Consider the following 19,643-nt stretch of genomic DNA (forward strand, 5'->3'; position numbering starts at 1 on the left):
TTGGGAGAAGGGCACAATACACACAGAAATGTAATAATATCACCTATAAAGGACTGTACTGCAATTTACCTACCCATCTGAACCCATCTGTGACTGGAAGAGCTCCTTATGCTGGTGTGAACTATAATGAGCTTACTTGGAGAAAAGCCTTTTAGAAACTGTCAGGATCATTTCATAATAAATATTTTCCCTCCTTGAACAGAATTTGTACAACAGTTATTTAGCCAAAGCATTAGTGACCGTGGGGAACCTTTTACCTAATTTATAAGGTTTGCTGCAATAATAGGAGACTGCATGTAGGATAATTCAGTGTCCCTACCCACTCGGTCATTGGCTTCTCTAAGGAGGTTGCTAATCAGGGAGCCAAATGTTGTGATTTGTGTGACATAGACACCTGCCCAAGGGAAACTGAACAGTGATCACCAACCCAATTGGACAGCCGTCATATAGTAATATCTTTTGATCTAGACAGACACCACAGATCAAATCAACCCAAAGCTGATGTTAATTGACAACCTTGTTTCCCCCCCTTCTTCATTCTTCCCTTCCCAATTGTTGCTAATCTTAGACAAAACCAACAATAAATAATCCAGATTTCTCCAATTTTGAGGGACTCATCCTGTATACAAAAGATTCATATATTATAATATCAGAAAGGACAATTGTCTGACCTCTTTTATAACACTGGTCATAGAATTTCCCTGAATTAACTCTTGTTTCCACTGGAACATATCTTTTAGAAAAACACCAATCTTGGTTTTAAAATGGACAGAGAATCCACAACGTCTGGTAAATTGTTCCAATGGTTAATTACCCTCATTGCACCTTTGAATTTACGATGAAGCCAATCAAATTAATCCTGTCTCTATGCTATCTTTAAATGGTATCTTTAGAAATGCTGAAGACTAGATAGAAGTTTTGTCCCCCCTACGTTCCCAAAACATGGATAATGCCTTGGCATATTACAGACCACTCAGCATTTTAATACTTTCCTTAGCATGGATGTACTTAAATTTTCTAGCTCTGTATCACAGTATCAGTTCTCATTTTACTCCCAAACTTCAAAAGGTCACCTCTTTAAACTGCAGAGTGCCAGAGTTATTTAGCAGCTTTTCTACAATAATGAAAATGTTGTAAACCTGTTTTAATGGAGGGGTTGTCTGAAACGGAATTGTACTTGTACCCATCAACCCTTAACCACAAGGCAGGGATACTCAGGAAGACCAAGACTTTAAAAATTTTAGAGGGGGATTGTGAGAGGGGGCTAGATACACTTAACATTCTTTAAACTTAAAGCCAAAACCACCCCTGATAAAAACAAAACGTCAACAAAGGAATGAACTGCAGGAGTAAAAAGAGAATGCAGGCAGAAGTTCAGCAACACAGTGGGAGCTATCCAGTTTATTGCACCCAAAGCAGCATGTATGATTATCTGCCCTATGGGCAGGTGGCATATATGTGAATTTAGTACAAGGAGCTCCTGGCCCTCATACACCGTGTACGGGCTTTGGAGACCAGAGTGGCTGAACTGGAGGAGCTAAGGGAGACACAGATGAGACTCTCCGGGACACAGTAGAACGGTCCCACCCCCATCTGACAGCTTCTGTGCTGTTGGGGAGGATGAAAGTCTCAGGGAAGGAGAACATCCAATTGGAACAGAGGGAAATGATTCCATAGTTGACACCCTTCTTCCAGATGATGTCATGGTATCCAATTGCACTGAGAGGGGGAGGGAACTCCAGTTATTAGGAAGAGACTGGTAATAGTTATGGGGAATTCGATCATTAGAAACATAGATAGCTGGATTTGTGATGACCAGGAGAATTGCATGGTGACTTGCCAGCCTGGTGCGAAGGTTGCAGATCTCTTGAGACATCTAGAGAGATGTATGTGTAGTGCTGGGGAGGAGCCAGTGGTCGTGGGACACGTAGGTACCGATGAGACAGGGAAGGATAGGAGAGAGGTCCTGAAGGCCAAATCTAGGCTGCTAGGTAAGAGATTGAAGTCCAGGACCTCCATGGTAGCATTCTCTGAAATTATAACCATTATTAACATACCTTTATTCTTCCTCTTCAGGGGTACTTAACTATATTTCACTCAGCCAAAAATCAGAACAAAAACAAAAAATAAATGGATGTGAATTCGGTGAAAACTGCTGTCCTTGTGCCCAGCCATCCTGCTGCTTATTGCCTCTCTACTGGCAAAATCCAGGATAATGAGGAAATAGAAGAAAATCAAAAGAAATTGTAACACCCAAACCACGACCCTTTCCCTGGAATTTGAAACTGTGATCTGTCTGGGACGACGACAAGCCTTGAATACTTTACAAGAGACTGTAAGTACATATGCAGTAGTGGCTAGAATTAGTAGTTGAAGGCTGGTATTATTTTTTCCAGCAGTCTATTGATTCATAAAGACTTCCTCATCTCCTGCCCCTTTAACCATGACTCCACCCAGAACTATGTCTCTGCTCAGACCACAAGCGGGAACTGTGATTCACTAAGGAAAGTACAGCCCTTGTGGCCAGTTTTATCTGCTGAATGTTCCCAGCCACTGGAACCTTCTCAGAGTTCTACAAAAAGAAGCTGAACACATGCAGAATGTTAGTTTCTAATACAATTATATCAACATTCGCACACACGCTTACCAGGGACTGGGACTGTTTGTGTGTTCCATGGAACTACAGTAGTTTATACAAAGATCCAGAAGTATCACTTTTCCTGGAGACAACTTTTAAAGCTAAATAATTTAAGAGCTTCATGAAAAACTAATAGGCTTTCACCAAGCATAAACCTAGGATTCAGCAAGAATATTACAATGACAGTACAATCTACTGAAAGCCTGACCTAATTAACATTGTAATTATTGATGAGTTGCACCACCCCATCATCTGTGCCATAATGGGGCGGCAAATCCACTGAAAGCCCACAGAATCTGTCAGTGACACACACTGCTGTTGCACACAGGGTTAGGCTGTCAGCTAAATATATTAAACCACACGGTTTTCAAGTGATTTCTACTAGCATGGTATAGCGTAAAACAGACCTTTGAGCTCTGTTTCCCCACATAGATGGGCATTGAAACTCTCACTCTCTAATCCAACACATCTGTTGGATTACATTTTCAACCAATAATAAAATAATCATAAACCACAGGCCACTGGTCAATAAACTATACAGATGACTTATTTTGATAAATTACTAGCTCCTTTTAAAAAATAAATAAGTTGCCTTATAAGGGTGGCCTCATGTATACATTGCAGCTCACTTACTATCTCCAGAGTAAATCTTTTCAGACGTTCAGGTTGTTTCTGGACGGGAAAAAGCAACAAATATACTTGGCCCACTTGCAGGACACTTTCATTTAGAAAAATAGCTATTGTACTTGCTATATTTTCAGCTGTAACCTCCATTCCTCAGCCTGTAAAACAGATTCAACAATCACATAAAAGGAGGCTTACAACTGGCACTTGGCTATCTCTACACTGCAACCAGTGGTGTAAATTGCAGTCGTGCAAAAATACCCATTCTGGCTTTAATCAGGTAACTCACCAAAAACAGCAGCAAAAACACAGCAGCAGACTTCAGCACAGGCTAGCAATTCCAGTACAAATCCAGGAGGCTGGGTGGGCTTGTACAGACCATGCTCAAACCCACACTGCTGCATCCTCACTGCTATTTTTAGTGAGCTAGCTAAATTAAAGCAGGTACATCTATAGGAGCTGCATATCTCACCTCCGGCTGCTCTCCGGCCTAGTAGTGGCTGAATTTTAATTGCATATGTAGTTAGTGAAATGGTGGGTGATCATCTGGAATGAAAGGCATTTGATCTACACATACATGTAAGATATTCTATTTATTAAACAAATAATAATATAATCTTGGTAATGTTCAAGTAGACAGACTACTTACTAGAAGTCAGATGCAGGTTTTGGTCTAATACATGGGCTCTCAATCAGGAGGGGGGAAGGATTCCACAAACAGATCTAGGGGAATCATGACCATCCTCCTTTTCTTTGTGGCTAAATCGGAGGGGGTCCAGAGTATCCTGAAACTTCTTTTCTGTTCTTTCATGGGGCTAGGAACCACTGGTGTAAAAGGACAGGTCAACTAGCATAAAATACTTTAAATTAAACACACAGACTCATTCTATGCTGTGCCACAAGAGATTCCTCCTCTATTCCCCAGGCCATCCTCTGTGCCAAAGTCTGCAAAGGGGTGTAGGTAGGACTGCATATAGCAATCCTACGCTGCTCCTGCACAAGGAAGCATTCTCCCCCTCAGATGGCTGCAGTGCCTTTAGGGCCCATACATCATCTGAGTCCAGGGTAGAGGCCAGCATTGGCCCAGATGTTGCAAGAATTAGGGAAAACAGTCCCTTGGTGCTGTCTTTTTAAAGAGTTTTAGGTATAACAGCAATTGGGTCCCATCTTGCAGCTTTTCTGTATGTGTAAGTCCCACTGAACTCAATCGCTATGTGGACAGGTTGCAGGACTGAGCCTGCTTTGGTTAACACATTCTGTTTTTCTTTCAAGGAAACATGCTATGTTTGGAACCATTTGGCATAATCAGGGAAATACATCCTGATGCGTGTGAAGTTTCTCAGTCTCCTACTCATCAGTCTCTCAACTGTGTAGGCCAAAGTGTTTTCTGCCCCCCCCCCCCCCCAAGTGCTCAAGGGGATGCGGCCACACAAGCTCCACCAAAGAAACAGCAGGAGCACAGAGCTCCTGTGAGCCTGAGGGAATCCCATGCAACTTCCATGAGAAAGGGAAGGCCATTCTCGGAGCACCCTTGGCCCCCCTGATAGCACAGCTTCCTCAGGAACCTCAGCTTCACCCCAAGAGGCGACTCGCATGATGGATCATTGGGTCAGCACTGACAAGCTCTATATTGCAACATCCTCATGGGGTCAGAAGGGGATGGATGCTATGGAGAGCAACTTTCTCCTGGCCTCATCCTCTGCTACACAGCCTCCAAAACTGCAGAAGCTAAACATGTGATGTGGCTAGGGTGACCAGATGTCCTGATTTTATATGGACAGTCCCACTTTTTGGGTCCTTTTCTTATATAGGCTCCTATTGCCCCCCACCCCGTCCCGATTTTTCACACTTGCTGTCTGGTCACCCTAGATGTGGCCTCCTACAAGTTTCAGGGGCAAAAGAGATGGTGCTGTTTGCCGCCAATGCCTCCATTTCTGTGTGCAGACACAATATTTGCTTGTGTTCCTTCCTCGCTACGATTATATCCCGCAGCCAACTGTGCTTATTTGGGCAAAACTCCCACTGAAATCCCAAGATTTCGACCTCAGCTAAAAGACGAGAATGTCTCCTCTTGAGCCAGTCTTTTTAACCAGTTGGCTATATATATGGGAAATATTTGGGCTGTCTTATTTAATGGATCATAATGGCTCTATTAAGAATTAAAATGATTTTTTTAAAATGGATTTGCTTATCATAGAGCCTTAGGATGTTAACAGACAATTTTTAAAAGAATATGAAATACTATTAAGTTCATGGTCAGTGAAAGTTAATAACCTAATCAATCAGTTTCTTTCAAATAAACAAAGGTCTTAATCCACGTTAACCATCCTGAAAAAGTATTTTAAAATCAAAATCAATTTTTAATTAATTTTATTTAATTAAGAACTTTAAGAAAGTAACTCTTTAAAAGTATAACTTTAACAGGATTTAGAAGGCGGGAGGGGAAAAACGGGTTCTTGGACTGAGACCTTCTAGACTAGTTTTCTCCCTGAAACAATTTTTAAACGGCTGAGTTATAAACCACTGGAAAAAAGAAAAGGCTTCTATGGAAGGCCAGACACAAGTTCTTGTTACAGCACTGCCTAACAAAGGTAGGTGGTGAGGAAACAGAAACTCAATTGTGAGTTTAATGCCTTCAGGTTTTTCACTCCAAAAAAAAAAAATCAGTTTGAAGTGAGTATGTCAGCTGAGTGGCATGAACTTCCCAACACGCAGTCTGGATTCCAGATCTTGTTTAAAACAGACAAGTGCCAACAAGAATGGGTTTTTTTGTAACGTACACACACGTTAATACAATTAGGCAATTGCTTGATGTGTTCGCTCCAGTGAGTAACACAATGTATTAAAAGCTGGTTACAATTAGCACCTATCATTATCTAGGCACTTATGAAAAAAATACATGCAGACAACAATGGGTATGTTTTTCCCATAATGCCTGTTTGCAACAGTCCTGCTGTTTTGCAGTTATTATCAAATCTCAAAAAAGGAGAGTTTTGTGAATAACCTGGCCTGCAATATTTTGAGAACACATAGACTGGAGGTGCGCTGTAAATTTTATTTTTAAAAAAGAAATAAAGTCATATATGTTCTGTTCTCATAACAGTTTTTAACCATTGATTTCAAAGGGATTGCTCTTGATTATGCTGCTGTTAAAAGAGAGCAGAATCAGGCCTGTCACCTGGATACACATTTTTCTTACACAGCTTCTTTCTTTCACATGGTACAATGGGATATTAATATAATGGGTCACAAATAATTAAATTCTCAAAGATATCAGTTACAGGATGTTTGCTTCAATCAAGTTTAGCCAACTAACGGCTTACTCAAATGACTTCCACTGATCTCAGTGGCAGCTGGATCAGGCCCTTAATGTGTTTCTACTTTACTATATATTGAGCTCAATATAGAACTTACATTCACCAGTTCAAGGAAAGAAAATGTTTATACTTTTGGGTGGGACTTTGGATATAGATTAAAGCCAAGGTGCTATGTTTACCGATCTTTTAAAGTAATATCAACATGTTGAAAAAGCTCTTAGGAGAGATCAAAGGCACATTTAGCAACCATAAATTAACATAAATATATGTTGAAATGCTAATACAGCCTGGCAAAATTTTACTCAATCAGTTGCCTGGGGCAAGTAATTTCAGCTAATGGACAAGTAAATACCATTAGTTCTTTTCTTCATCATCATAGTAGGATGAACAAGTGTATTTTATGTCAGGGCTGGTGACTTTTTACGATAATTTGGCAACGTTACAGAGAGACTTGCTCTTAATGCAAAATAAGCTTTTGAAAGATGAGGGACAATTCTCTTTAGAAAAGCCAACATTACTTTAGGATTTACCACTCACAATTCTTGCGAGTTAACCTAGCAAATTTCCCTCTTACGGCATATGACAGAATTTTTCTTGCCTTACATATGAAGATGTCTTGTATGCAGTGCTGGATACAACCTTCTTTTATCTGACTAATTACAATTCTGGTAAACAGACCAGCTATTTTCTTTTTCCATGGGGGTGGGGTGGCGGTATAGCAGCAGCAGCAAACACATGAAAGATGCTATATCATGAGGGTACAGGACAGTCTTGTGGCTGAAGCACAGTACTGGAAGACAAAGGCCCAGTCTACACCTGAAGCTTTATTGGCATAACTATTTCAGTTAGCAGTATGTTGTTGTGTTTTTTTAACTGGAATAGTTATACTGGAAGAAGTCCTACTGCAGATGTGCTTATACCAGTATAGTTATTCCACTTCCTGTACTGGAATAGCTATGCCAAAATAAAGCATGCTGTTTGCTTTTCCCTTCCACTTCAGGAGAAGACACTGTGTTTTACCATTCACAGTGATACTACTTCCTGCGTCTCTAACACCTTTCTTCTGAGGTTACAACGCATTGTACAGACATCAAACACCTCTGCAAGGTAGGAGAGGATTGGTCCTTTTATGGAGGAAGGAAGCTAAGCCACAGAGTAGCAGTGATTTCCCAAAGGTCTCACAGTAAATTGGTGGCTGGGCTAAGAATAGAAACCAGACTTCCAGATACCTGGTCCTGTTTTAATCACACACAACACCTCGCCTTGTTCTCTATTAGTACTATCCCAATTATCCAAAACAGGATCATGTCGGCCAATATGTATTGTATTGAGAAAGTCCTCGGTTATCCAAAACCTTAATTACCAGCATTTACGCAGTGTCCATAAGACATTCTGATGGTCAAAGCTGTGTCATTTTTATTGCTTGTTATCCTCAGATATATTTCATTTTTCTCTGTGTCAAAAGATCAAAAGCACTATACTGTATTTGTGGGTACCCCCTTAGTATGCTAAAACCACAACGTTCAACAAAACAAAAAACTGGGAGAACTGTCACACACCACCTTCTCTGAATACAAAATTACATGCAGAAGTACTGTGCAAGAATACTGAAATCTGTTGAGTCAGCTAAGGGAACAGCAACCAAAGCTATTTTGCAAGTAGCAAACTCGCCTACTATCAGAGGGGTAGCCGTGTTAGTCTGGATCTGTAAAAAGCAACAAAGAGTCCTGTGGCATCTTATAGACTAACAGACGTATTGGAGCATGAGCTTTCATGGGTGAATACCCACTTCGTCAGATGCAGTGGGTATTCACCCACGAAAGCTTATGCTCCAATACATCTGTTAGTCTATAAGGCGCCACAGGACTCTTTGTTGCTTTAAACCTACTATTTTGACTTCAGCTCTAAATATGTGTGAATGTGAAATTGAAGACATTATGGTTGACAATCAGTAGCACACTTGGGTCCCAATCTTGTGAAGACTTTCACATGTGCTTAACTTTATGCAGTGAGCAGTCCCAGGGATCTGAATGGCACTACTCGCTGTGCAGATGAACAAGAGTGTAAATCTTTGCAGGATTGGGACATTAGATCTAGATTTTCAAAAGGTGCACAGCATCAACAAGTCCCATTGACTTCAGTAGAGCTGTGAGTTCTCAGCACTTCCGTAAATCAAGCCATCAGAGTCCCCCAGAAATGTTTATTATACTCTTTACAAAGTGTTCTTAAATTAACTTGAGTCAGAGCACAATTAATATCAACCATGAACTGACCTAACTCAGGATTACAAGTGACAATCTTAAAATTGCATCGTTTGCAATTATCCCAAGCTACAAAAAAAAGTAATGTCTGGCCAATGTTATGACTTGGTCAGCAGGGGAAACAGAAGTGGAATAAATCCTTTCTTTTCCCCTTGCCCCCCTCCTTCTGTTCTGGCAGTGAAGTGCACGAACCCCTGCAGTCACTAGTGTACCCCTCTCACAGGAAGCCAACAAGTTTTTGAAAGGAAATACCAGACCTCTCCGTGAGAAACCAGGCATTTAGCCATGTCCTTGTTTAAAGTTTTAGTGGGCTTTCTGCACAAGGGTGATCTTGCAAAGCCGGCACTTTTCTTCTAGCATTTAGCTCACAGATGCCGTCAATGGGCCAAAAGCCTTATGATTTGCTGACCTAACACAGAGTACACTGAGCGTGTGCCACACAGACAGCAAACAGTCTACACAAAAGGAAACTCACCTACAGTATAACGTGGAGAAAGAGGCAATCGCACTGCAGACCTGCCACGACTCATAGTTTTAAAACTATCTCCCTCTTGTCATTAAAGAATATTTTTTGCAATGGGAAAACTTTCAGCCAAAGGGCTAGTTACTGGAAGAGAAGCTTGCCCCCCTTTTATTTTTAAAGGGAGGGGGCTCCTGTAACAAAGCAATCCAGATAGGGAGGGAGGGGGGAATAGATCTCATAAATCTGCTCTTTAGAAAGAGATGATCACTACAGCAGAGAACTGCCCCCTGCCGTACTCACCTCAGTGAAGAAGTTATCCATTGTTGAAGTGGAGAATGCAACTTGAGGAAGTCAGTCCAGCAAAAGGGCTGAGCAGCAAACCATGTGTGGCCAGGGCGATTACTCCCAGCAAGACTGAGGTATTTCAGTTTTCACACCCCTTCCATCGCAGCCATCACTTTTGCCCCCTCGCTTGACTCCTTCCTCTCCCCCAAAGTCAGCAGCACGTTCATTCAGACAGGCTCCTTTGTCTCTTTCTCTTCCCAGTGTCCTCAGATCCGTGGCAAGTGGCTGCACCAGAAACCTTGGTGGCACGCTGCTGCCTTCGCTTGGAGCGGGGGCTGGGGGGGAAAATGAGGAGGAGAGAGAGAGGATCCAGCCGCCGAGAAGCACGTGTCTGCTCCGCGTAAGTGCCCCCAAGCTCCCCTGGGCGTGCAGCTCCTGCGAGGACTTGCAGAGAGAGCGAGACACACACACACACGCTCCGGCTGCGCTGCTCCCTGCGCAGAGCAGCAGCCGGCAGGGCCCGCTCAGGTCACTCGCGGGAGAGTCCCCGGGGATTGGCAGAGTCCCGCCCCCCCGGGAGAGGCGCCGCCAATCCCGGCCAAGCGCCTCTTTGGAATCCCGGCCCGGCCGGCGCGAGCCCTCCTCTGCCCGCGGGCTGGGGCGGCCGCCGCGCGCTCTGCCCGGCTCACCTAGGGCTCGCTCGGGGTTGCCCCCGCACAACAAAGAGCCGATGCGATCGCTGCTGCTGCTGCGGGTGTTTACCCGGAGAGACGGGGCCGCGCGTGGAGCCTCCCACTGCCCTGCAATAGCGTTCACTAAGCCGCGCAGTCTCCTGAAGAGGAGCAGGGAAGGGGGCTTCAGAGCTGCCTGGGGGAACGCAGGCATTGGGGGTCACTTCTTTGCTCTGCAGCGGCGTGGTTGCGAAGACCTGATCTCGCTTCATTTGCACCCCCCATCGATGGCTCCCTGAGGCAGCCACAAACTAAATAAACTTATGGGAGACGCAAGAGTCCAGCACGCTGTTTGGAGCCGTGTACAGTAAACGATTCAGGAACACCACTGTTTTGTTGGTGCTTAAAAATAATCTGTTTAGTGCCGCCAAGGACACAGAAGTGAAGCTAGTCTCTGTCCCAAGCAGCTTACTTTGAGCTATTAGAGGCTCGTGTGGAATCCAATGCACTTTCCCACCTCATAATGCAATAAAGGAAATTCACCCGTCTGGATTTTGTGTTGTTCCTGCCGGCTGAAGGGTGTTCTTAAATTATTGTTTTGTTTCTATTTTTTGCCTCAGTGAGCCATGGAGGAGGCAAAAATAATATATATTTGTTCTCTTTCCTGTGTTCCTATCAATCAGAAGTTGAATTGCCATGAAAAGACACTTCAAATCCCACCCTAAGGCATACGAAAGCCTTTTCAAAATGTAAACACAAATGCAAACAAACCCAGACACATAAGATACAAAGAGTTGGCCCTGCATACTCCCTTAGTTCCTAGTGCAAAAGGTTCTGTTTATTTTGAAATGCAAAGCCCTGTGAAGTGTTGTCATCAAACAAAGGTACTAGGAGACCATTGTTTACACCTGTTTTAAAGGATATACATCCTTCACTCTTTTTGCACACAACAAACTCATTAAAGTCTGTAGGAATTTTGTACTTAGCACCTACTTCATCAGGGCACATCCTCCGCCCTTATAAAAATATACTGTAGTATTCAATATTTTACAGGCATAGTAGTACATATCAAAATAGTCCTATTTCAGTGTGGGAGTCCATCATTTTAGAGTATCCTAGGCTTAATTCTCCTGCATCTTGTACAGCCATTTTTACATCTGTACACAGCGAATGTAGAATGCTACCATTTTGCTTTAATATCATTTTACACCTGCCTTGTGCTGCCATAAATCACTACACAAGGTGCAAGGCCAGGGAGAGTCAGGCCCTCTAAGTATATGGTTAAAAAGGTGTGACCTGGCACATTTATATTTCAGAAAGAACTGCACTAAAAAAAGAGTTACAACAATAGATAAAGAAAATGTAGTGTTCGGTCCTGCATTCCTCTCACACCTAGAGCCCCACTGGCTTCTTTGGGAGTTTTGCATAGGTGAGTAATAAGGACAGGATCCTTGGAAATCAGCAGCATAACATCCAACACTGGCCTTTTTAAGGTGTAACAGACTCAGATGTAAGGTGCACAACAAACACTACTACACAAACTTGAAATAACATGGGATCTTTTCTTCAGCACAAATGTATAAAGTTACCTTTCATCCTCATTTGAAGTTTCACATTTTAGGTGTCATAATATGTAGAAATAAAAAGTGAAATTCCAGTAGGTATGACATTGACAAAAGTAGATTTAGATCTAAAATAAGAGAGGTAAAGCAATGGGAGATACAGCTGAAAAGTAGGATCAGACATATACAAAAATCCTACAGTTGAGGCAAGGGGGTCATTTACACTAATAGCTACATCTTTAGTTTAGTTTACATGAAGTTGTGTTTGTAAACAGTCTGGGCTTGATCTTCGCCATTGAAGGTACAGAAGAAAGGATAAACTCCTGAGAAGGGTGAGAAAAGAGGTACTAATCCTCTTCTAATAGCTATGCTCCCCCAGCTCATAAAAGGATGAAGGGAATGGCTGCATTCCTGTAGCACACAGCACCAGAAGCAATAGCCTTAGGAACACAGAATACAGCCAGGGGAAAATGTCTCTGTATTGTATTCTCCCATGAAATACACATTTTCAAATAAAAGAGCCTCTGGCTTCAGTACCATACCCAAAGAGCTTTTTGTGAAAGAGTAGGCAAAAGCACATAGCAGCATGAGCAGCAGGACAGACAAAAGACAGTGATCTGGTACAGGCAATGATCACAATAGAGACGGACAGGAAAGAAGAGTAATTGGGAATGCATCACCCAACCCTATGACATCACCATGTGAAAGCAGCACTGTCTGTCACTTCTCTACTTCTGCCACTCAGTGCATTTTTCTCCACTAGCCATTCCAGCTCCTGTGACTACTTCTGAAACTGGCTGTTGTCTGCATGTATTCAGACTTGGGATATAAGCAGCACATCTTCTGAATCTTGTCTGGCTGTTGTTTGGGGATAGACCTCTAGGGACCTCAGTCCAGCAACAAGAATTGTCACAATGTCTTTACCTGATTGCTCCCCTTGACCATTATAACATAAGCCATTAGAGTCAATAGATACTGATCCCTGTCATATGATAGTGCAAATTACCCTGGAACCTTGATTTAGGTCAGGTGACCAAGGCTGCAAAATAAAGTTCAGCCTCTAGCTAGACATTTTGAGTCTTTAGATAGTCAAGTTGCAGCTATAGCCAAGAGTGTATTTTCATCTGTGGAAAAAAACTTTTTTTCTTGCTGTGACTCACACACACCAGGAACCTTGTCTTTTTCACATCCAGCTTGGAATAAAACAAAGCTTTCTACATGAGGCTACATCTGAAAACTGCTCATTCACTTTAGCTAGTGAAGATTGGGGCCCCTGGTTTATTTAGTAATTCTTCTCATGGGTACAACATAATACCTCTGTTCCATAGTCCAAACTGGCCTCTTCACCACCCCGCCCACCCGCTGGCCGGCCAGCCGTTGGCTTGCCTCACCCCGCTGCTTGCCTACTCACCCCCCGTGGGCTATATGTTGTGCAGGCCTGCTCTAATCTGAAGAGGGCTGAGTCAGGCTGGGGATATATTAAATTCTTTAGACTTCTGATTGACTCTTATTTGACGTTGGATCCATGTGCAACTGGTAATTAATTCATGTGCTTGACTTTTATACATCCTTTTGCAGACATTTGTTAAATGCAATTTACAATTTTAAAAACAAAATAATTTAAATTCATAAAGATGAAAAGTTAAGTGAAAAATTTTCATCATTCCAATAAAAGTAGCATATGTATTTTAAAATAAACATTTACTAATTTGCAATAAACCATTACCATTCAAGTACTATTGCCTTCTAGAGCTGTGACAGTGTACACCAGCTGAGGATCTGCCACACAGAAAATTAGTACTCTGTTTAGCCATGCATGTGTTATAAATATTTGTAAAATATTTGACTTTTCATAAGTAGTTAGCATGACTGACAGCAAGGATGAACTGTGAGAAGTAAAGTGAAGGAACTATGGAACAGTGCTAATATGACAACTGCCTTGCATTTTGGGGGGGGGGCACCTGAATTTTGGAAAGGGTCCTCTTTTTATGTTTTGAGTAGCAATATCATCCTTTTTTGGCCCATAAATAAACATGGAAGGTTTTTACTAGTGGGAGAAAGTTAGGAATTACATATTGACTTTGATTGACCCTCAAACTAATGCAGTGACTGAAGCAGGGTCCTGTGGAAAAAATAGTATGCGATCTTGTCATTAAAGACTGTATCATAAAGCGACATACAAGAGAGTCAAATTAATGTTGCACAGGCAACCTTAATTCCGGCATTTCTTAACTTTTGAGTGCTTGATTTTGAAACCTTAATAATGTTCTTTTAATATAGGGTTTTTGTGTGTGTTTTTTGAAAAGCAAACTAGAAAACCAGAAATTCCATCACATGGCATTCCATTGACACCCACATGGTTTATCAGCAGGGTTGGAACTTTTAGATCCACTGCATAAACCTCTGCCACTTGAGGTAACAGATTAACTGATAACAGTAGTAAGTTGTCATCCTCTATGAGAACAAACACTAGAGGGGGATGAGACACTTCTCCATGGGTTTCACAGTATTTGTTGACTGCAGAGGAATGGTGAAATTCAGGAATCTTGGGTTCCATTCCAGATTCTGGAGGGGAGTGTTCTCAGGTGGCACAGACCCTTCTTCTGCCCATTGCCCCACAGGTATCACCACTTCTGCTCTGTCCCCTTTCCACCCTGGCTATTATTCCCCACCCATGGCTCCCCCCAGTCTCACTCTACTCACCTGGCCAGCACCACTCTCCACTCCCAATCTCCTTGCCTAGCAAGTCCTAGTCTCATCTCTGGAGACTTCCCATCTCAGTCTCCCCACAACTCCCAGTCCCAATCTCCTTGTCCAGCAATTCACAGTTCCTGCCCTCAGCCTCCAAGGTCCTTGTTCCAGATTCTTTGCCCAGTCAGTCCTAGCTGCCCCCCCTCCCCCAACATCTTGGCTCCTTGTCAGATCTGTCTCCCTTCCCCTCCTTCTACAGTCCCACTTGTTCTCAGTCCCTCTCTTTGTCCAGCCATTCCAAGCCTCTCCCCATCTTGGCCCCTTATCTGAACCAAGTCTCCCCCTCACTTACTGATTCTCTGTCTCCCGCCACACACATTTCCCTTCCTTACCCCCAGTCCCAGTCTCTTTACTCAGTTAGTCATGTTCCACTCCCTCATCTCCCAGTCTCCTTTTCCAGATAATTCAAGTCTCCCCCGTCCAACATCCAGTCCCAGTTTCCCTCTCTCCCCTACCCTGCCAAACTCTATTCCTAGCTCCTCCTCCCCCAAAGATTTTTCAAAGGTTTATAACTTGGCCAAATTTGGGCAAATTTTAATGAGGATGACAAAAGGCACATCCTCAACACAAACATCCTCTCTGTCAAATTTCAAGTCCCGGATCCAAAGAATTGGGGCTCTAGAGCTTTTAAAAGAAAATGTTGCCAGAATGTAACAAAGGCAAAACAACATATTTTCCCCTAGTCCTTTTCTCAGAAACAGCTGAGCCATTTTGGCTGAAACTTTCCAGAAAAAGAAAGAAAGAAAGAAATCAGCCTGAGGCAGATACCCTGCCTGGGAAATTTCAGACTGAATGCTTTAACTTTGGCAAAGTTATAAGCAACTTCAAACAGGGTCTCATAATGGTGAGTGTAAGGAAATCTTAATAATAGGCAATGCTACCAGCCCCACCTATAATAAGTGGTTCCATTGTACACTGAGTAAGGATTTATAGGACTGGCCTACAAGAATGTAAACTTTTTGTCCAGATGTAGCTTTAAACTCAATATGGCCATGAGAAGAATGTACAGAGTTTACAGAGTAACAATGCAAGTGTCAGTAGAACAAAAAAGTGTTAAGTCACAGAACTATCATGAGCTTCACACAAGTGGCAACTTGCATCCACATAGGACTTCTCTGAAGTAATGAGAGCTCTGCATAGATTTTTAAGGTGAGGAGAGAAGCATTATTCTCATCTGGTCTGACCCCCTGAACAGAATTGCATCTAGTTGCCTGTGTGTAGGGGGGTGACAGCATGCTGTTAGCAGCTATAAATTGAGCCCTTTGAAAACCAGCACATTAGTCACTGGGTAGAGCATAGGAGAAATTTAGGTAGTTTGGGTTGAGATGGGTGAAAGGGATCCCTTGCATCTGTAGGGAGCCTGATGCACTAATGAGTTTATTAATTCACCGGCTGAGTAGCACTGAGAAGAAAGCAAGTAGCATAAATGGCTGAGCCAGTGTGCAGGAAAGGGGTTTCATATAGCTACTGTTATGTTGTCTGGTACCTGAGCATAAACAATAGTAAAAGCTGTTTGGTGAAGGTACCCTGATGGACTGCATGTGTTGCTTAATTCACAAAGAATGCTTAGCAGCCAAGCTTTCCAGGAGCTGAACTGGGAGCTGTTCACAAGAGGTCTGTCCAATCAGTATAGCGTTTGAGCCTTGGTTATTATCAGTCAGTGTAGGACAGTACATTATAGCTACATGTGTATTTTTTAGATCTTGGATATTATCTTTTAAAGGGTTTGTTTTCACTACAAACATTTGTCCTGAAATGTGAGATCCAATTGGATGATGACTTGCCTTAGAAATGCAAAGGTATTATTCTAATAGAGGTTGAAGCTGATGGATGTGATAGTGCCCTTCCTTCAGGACAAATGTTGGAAGTTTCAGGGACCAGGATATGGGTAATCTGACCTAAGTACAGGAACCAGGAGATAAGCCAGGGATCACAGCTGGAGACAAAAGCCAAGCAGAACTGAGCATGACAGGAATGAGACAGTAGCAAGGTAGACCCAGAAGCAATTGCAGCTGCAGGTACAAGTATTGTGTAGCTGGCCACCTGTCACTGCTGCTGAGCTTAAATGAAGACTTATTGGCTACTTGCAGCCAATTGGGTGGGCCAGCCAATTAGTTGATCCTGACACAGCCCAGCTAGATTAATTAACTGGCCTGAGGCTGAGGAAGCTAGTCCTTGACTGATCTGAGAAAACTCAAGCTCCTAGTTCCTGACATGAAACAGTAGAAGCCACTCACAAGTCACATGCAATACTGGTGAGAAGCTGAGCTGTGTGGGTGGGGGGACTTCACTAGGCACTGAATGCAAATGTAGGGTACTGGGTATATTTGGGAGTGGGAACTATCTGTGAGCAGAAGCAGCCAGAAAGCTAAAGAGACCATAAGAGGAGCAGTTGGAGTGTGATTCTGAGCAAAAGCAAAGCAAAGGATTTTTGGGCAGAGTGCTGGGTGGAAAGAGGCTTGGAACTATGATCAAAAAAACTGTTTCCTGTTTGATTCCTACCAGTTGGGCCACAACAGGGAACAAAATTGTTTTTACTGTTAAGATATGTCAGGAAAGACTTCCTGTTTCAAGGGTGTTATTGCAGGATCCTCCATTTAATGAGCAAATGCCTGAGATTAACATCGTGTTCCTGAATAATTCTTAATTCTGTGACTTGAAAATAACACCCATTAAACCATGGTTTGCTGCTTATCCCATGAAAAGGCCACACAGGCTGCTTTATTTACACCTAAAAATGAAGCACAAAATAGGAGGGTTGACTCATAATGGCTTTCCATACCTAGTGAGGATTTGATTGTAGAATCATCAGGAAATTCACTGCAGAACAGCGTAAGGCTTTGAGCAAACCTCCTTTCGCTTACACCAGTTTTATATGCTGACATAGGACCTGAGTTCAATGGATTTTACTCCTGATTTACACCAATGTGAAAGGTGAGTAAGGCTCTTAATCTTAACTAGTAATGGATCAAGTTAATAATGTTTATATCTGAACTTTAGTTTTTAACCACTAGGAGTAATAATTCAAAAATGTGTATAGCTGGCAGAATTTGGTTATATGTTTATAGCAGTTGTAGCAGTGAGTAATCCCAACCTTCCCACATTAAGTAAACAAGCTTCTGATAGGAGAGGAAAAAATTTAGGAAGGGAGACTCTTTGATTGTTTCGCAAACCTCCATATCTTCCTGCCTTGACTAATGCCTCTTCCTTCATTATAACCTCCATAAGCCCCAGGTCTCCAAACTATTATCTGTTCAGTATAGATAGCTTTGGGAGTCTCCTAGGTGGAAAAAGATTTAGAACAACTGCAGATTTTTGGAATAGACAGGTAGCAAATATAGTAGCAACTAGGGTGACCAGACGTCCCGATAAAATCGGGACCGTCCCGATATTTAGGTGTTTGTCCTGTGTCCCGACCGATCTTTGGTCAGGACGCAATTTGTTCCGACATTTCGCTCCGCCAGCAGCACTCGCCTTTTATTTTTTTTCCTTCTTCTCACTGCTCCGCTGGCGGACCCCTCTCCCCCGATGTGTCCCGATATTTTCTCCCTCTCATCTGGTCACCCTAGTAGCAACATGCAGAGAGACTTGATGCTTTTCTGTATCTGTCAGGCTGGGTGCTTATAAGGAGTCCTGAGATTATGGGCCCAATTCACATGTTGTGTAAGTGGGTACAACTCCATTGGTTGGTGAGTTCAGTTTGCTTACACCCACAGTGCATTTAGTCCTGAGTGTCTGGGATCCTATGGAGCTCTGATTAACAGCATTAAGTGCCTGTTACACTGCCAATGATTTTTGTTCAGAGTTCCCACAAGAGCAAGGATTTGATTGTTTACAAACTTATGCCCAGAACCACATTGTGGGATATATTGGGATTTACTGTTTACTTAATATGCTACTAAGTAATTACATTACATGATTTAAAAAAATTTCTTCTACATTTACGCAGTGACTTGTACTCAAAAGGATCCTCAATCACTCTCCAGAACAGACTGTGTCTAACCTAATCTCTTCATCTACTACTGAAATGCAGTCACCTCTGGATTTAGCAGCAGGCAACACATGTACCAAGAAGCACAAGTCCATGATTTCCATTCTCAATCCACTCCATGACTCCCCATACATTTCAGATTCCAGTTTCTAAATTCTGTTAGGGCATCCAGGCATTGCCTTCCCATTTTTTTAAATCTTGCTATGATCTACTTAAAAGACATAGTCTTTTTCTTCACTTCCTCCTATAGTACCTGTCTCCTCTGCTCTTTCACACAACATTAACACAGATAGGGAGAGAGAACAGTCTCTATTCAGTTCCTGTCATCTTTGGATGTCTCAGCCTCATTGACTGTATATGGAAGTGTGATACCCACTTTACCCAGGGCAGAATTTTCAAAGCTTCTCCAGCAGCCTGTACCAAATTTAAATATTAACCACAGCACCCTGCCCAAAGTGCTAATGGGCATATAGAATAAAGAAAATCTGTAAATTCAAGGCCAAGGTGGTTTGGAAAATCACCTTCCAAAAATGTGATCAATAGTATAAAAATGAAATATGATTTTTCTTCATATTGGTATATTTTATTAACAACTTGGTATATTGTCCTCAGACTCCCCACAACAGAGTCTTTGGCAGTGGACTACACATGATACATATCAGAGGCCTGATTAGTTGTGGTCATTTTAAGGTCTAACTTTCTTGAGTTATTTTGGGAAGTGGCTTGGGTCCTTGTGGAATTACAGCTTTATAGGTTTGCTTATGTATTGGATTTTGTATGTTTGTTTGAATGGCTCTCTAATTAAAACTAGACAAAAGCAAAATTCCTGTCTGAGATTGTTCTTGTGTCTGTTCTGGGATTACAATGTAATCAGCCTAGTTTTGTCCTTATTTAGAAATAGGAAGGCATTTGTTTTTGGGTAAACAACAAGATTACGCACTCCAATTTCAAGACTCAGAGGAAGTCAGGGAAGTTCAGGAAATTAGCAAGTATAGTGCTGGTAGTGGTAGTGGCATGAAGTCTGCACTTGTTCTTTATCTGTGCAACATTAATGGCAATCAAGAACAGAGTAGAGACTAA

At 42.3% G+C, this 19,643-nt stretch overlaps 1 protein-coding gene and 1 long non-coding RNA gene across 2 annotated transcripts in view; one reads left to right on the forward strand and one right to left on the reverse strand.

Moving 5' to 3' along the window:
- Positions 1 to 9,871, reverse strand: part of MYO10 (myosin X) — a 244,876-nt gene extending 235,005 nt beyond the window's left edge. Inside the window, exon 1 of the mRNA XM_039527600.1 lies at positions 9,604 to 9,871. Coding sequence (XP_039383534.1) covers positions 9,604 to 9,624 — 21 coding nt within the window. The 5' untranslated portion in view covers positions 9,625 to 9,871. The remainder of the gene's footprint in view (positions 1 to 9,603) is intronic.
- A 6,839-nt stretch (positions 9,872 to 16,710) lies between these two features.
- On the forward strand, positions 16,711 to 19,351 carry LOC120398822. Its single transcript, XR_005594729.1, has 3 exons — positions 16,711 to 16,827; positions 17,460 to 17,506; positions 18,522 to 19,351. It is a non-coding gene; the product is annotated as an uncharacterized LOC120398822 (long non-coding RNA).
- The last annotated feature ends 292 nt before the right edge of the window (positions 19,352 to 19,643 follow it).

This window comes from Mauremys reevesii, linkage group 2 (assembly GCF_016161935.1).
Source record: "Mauremys reevesii isolate NIE-2019 linkage group 2, ASM1616193v1, whole genome shotgun sequence".
In the NCBI taxonomy this organism is placed as follows: domain Eukaryota; kingdom Metazoa; phylum Chordata; order Testudines; family Geoemydidae; genus Mauremys; species Mauremys reevesii.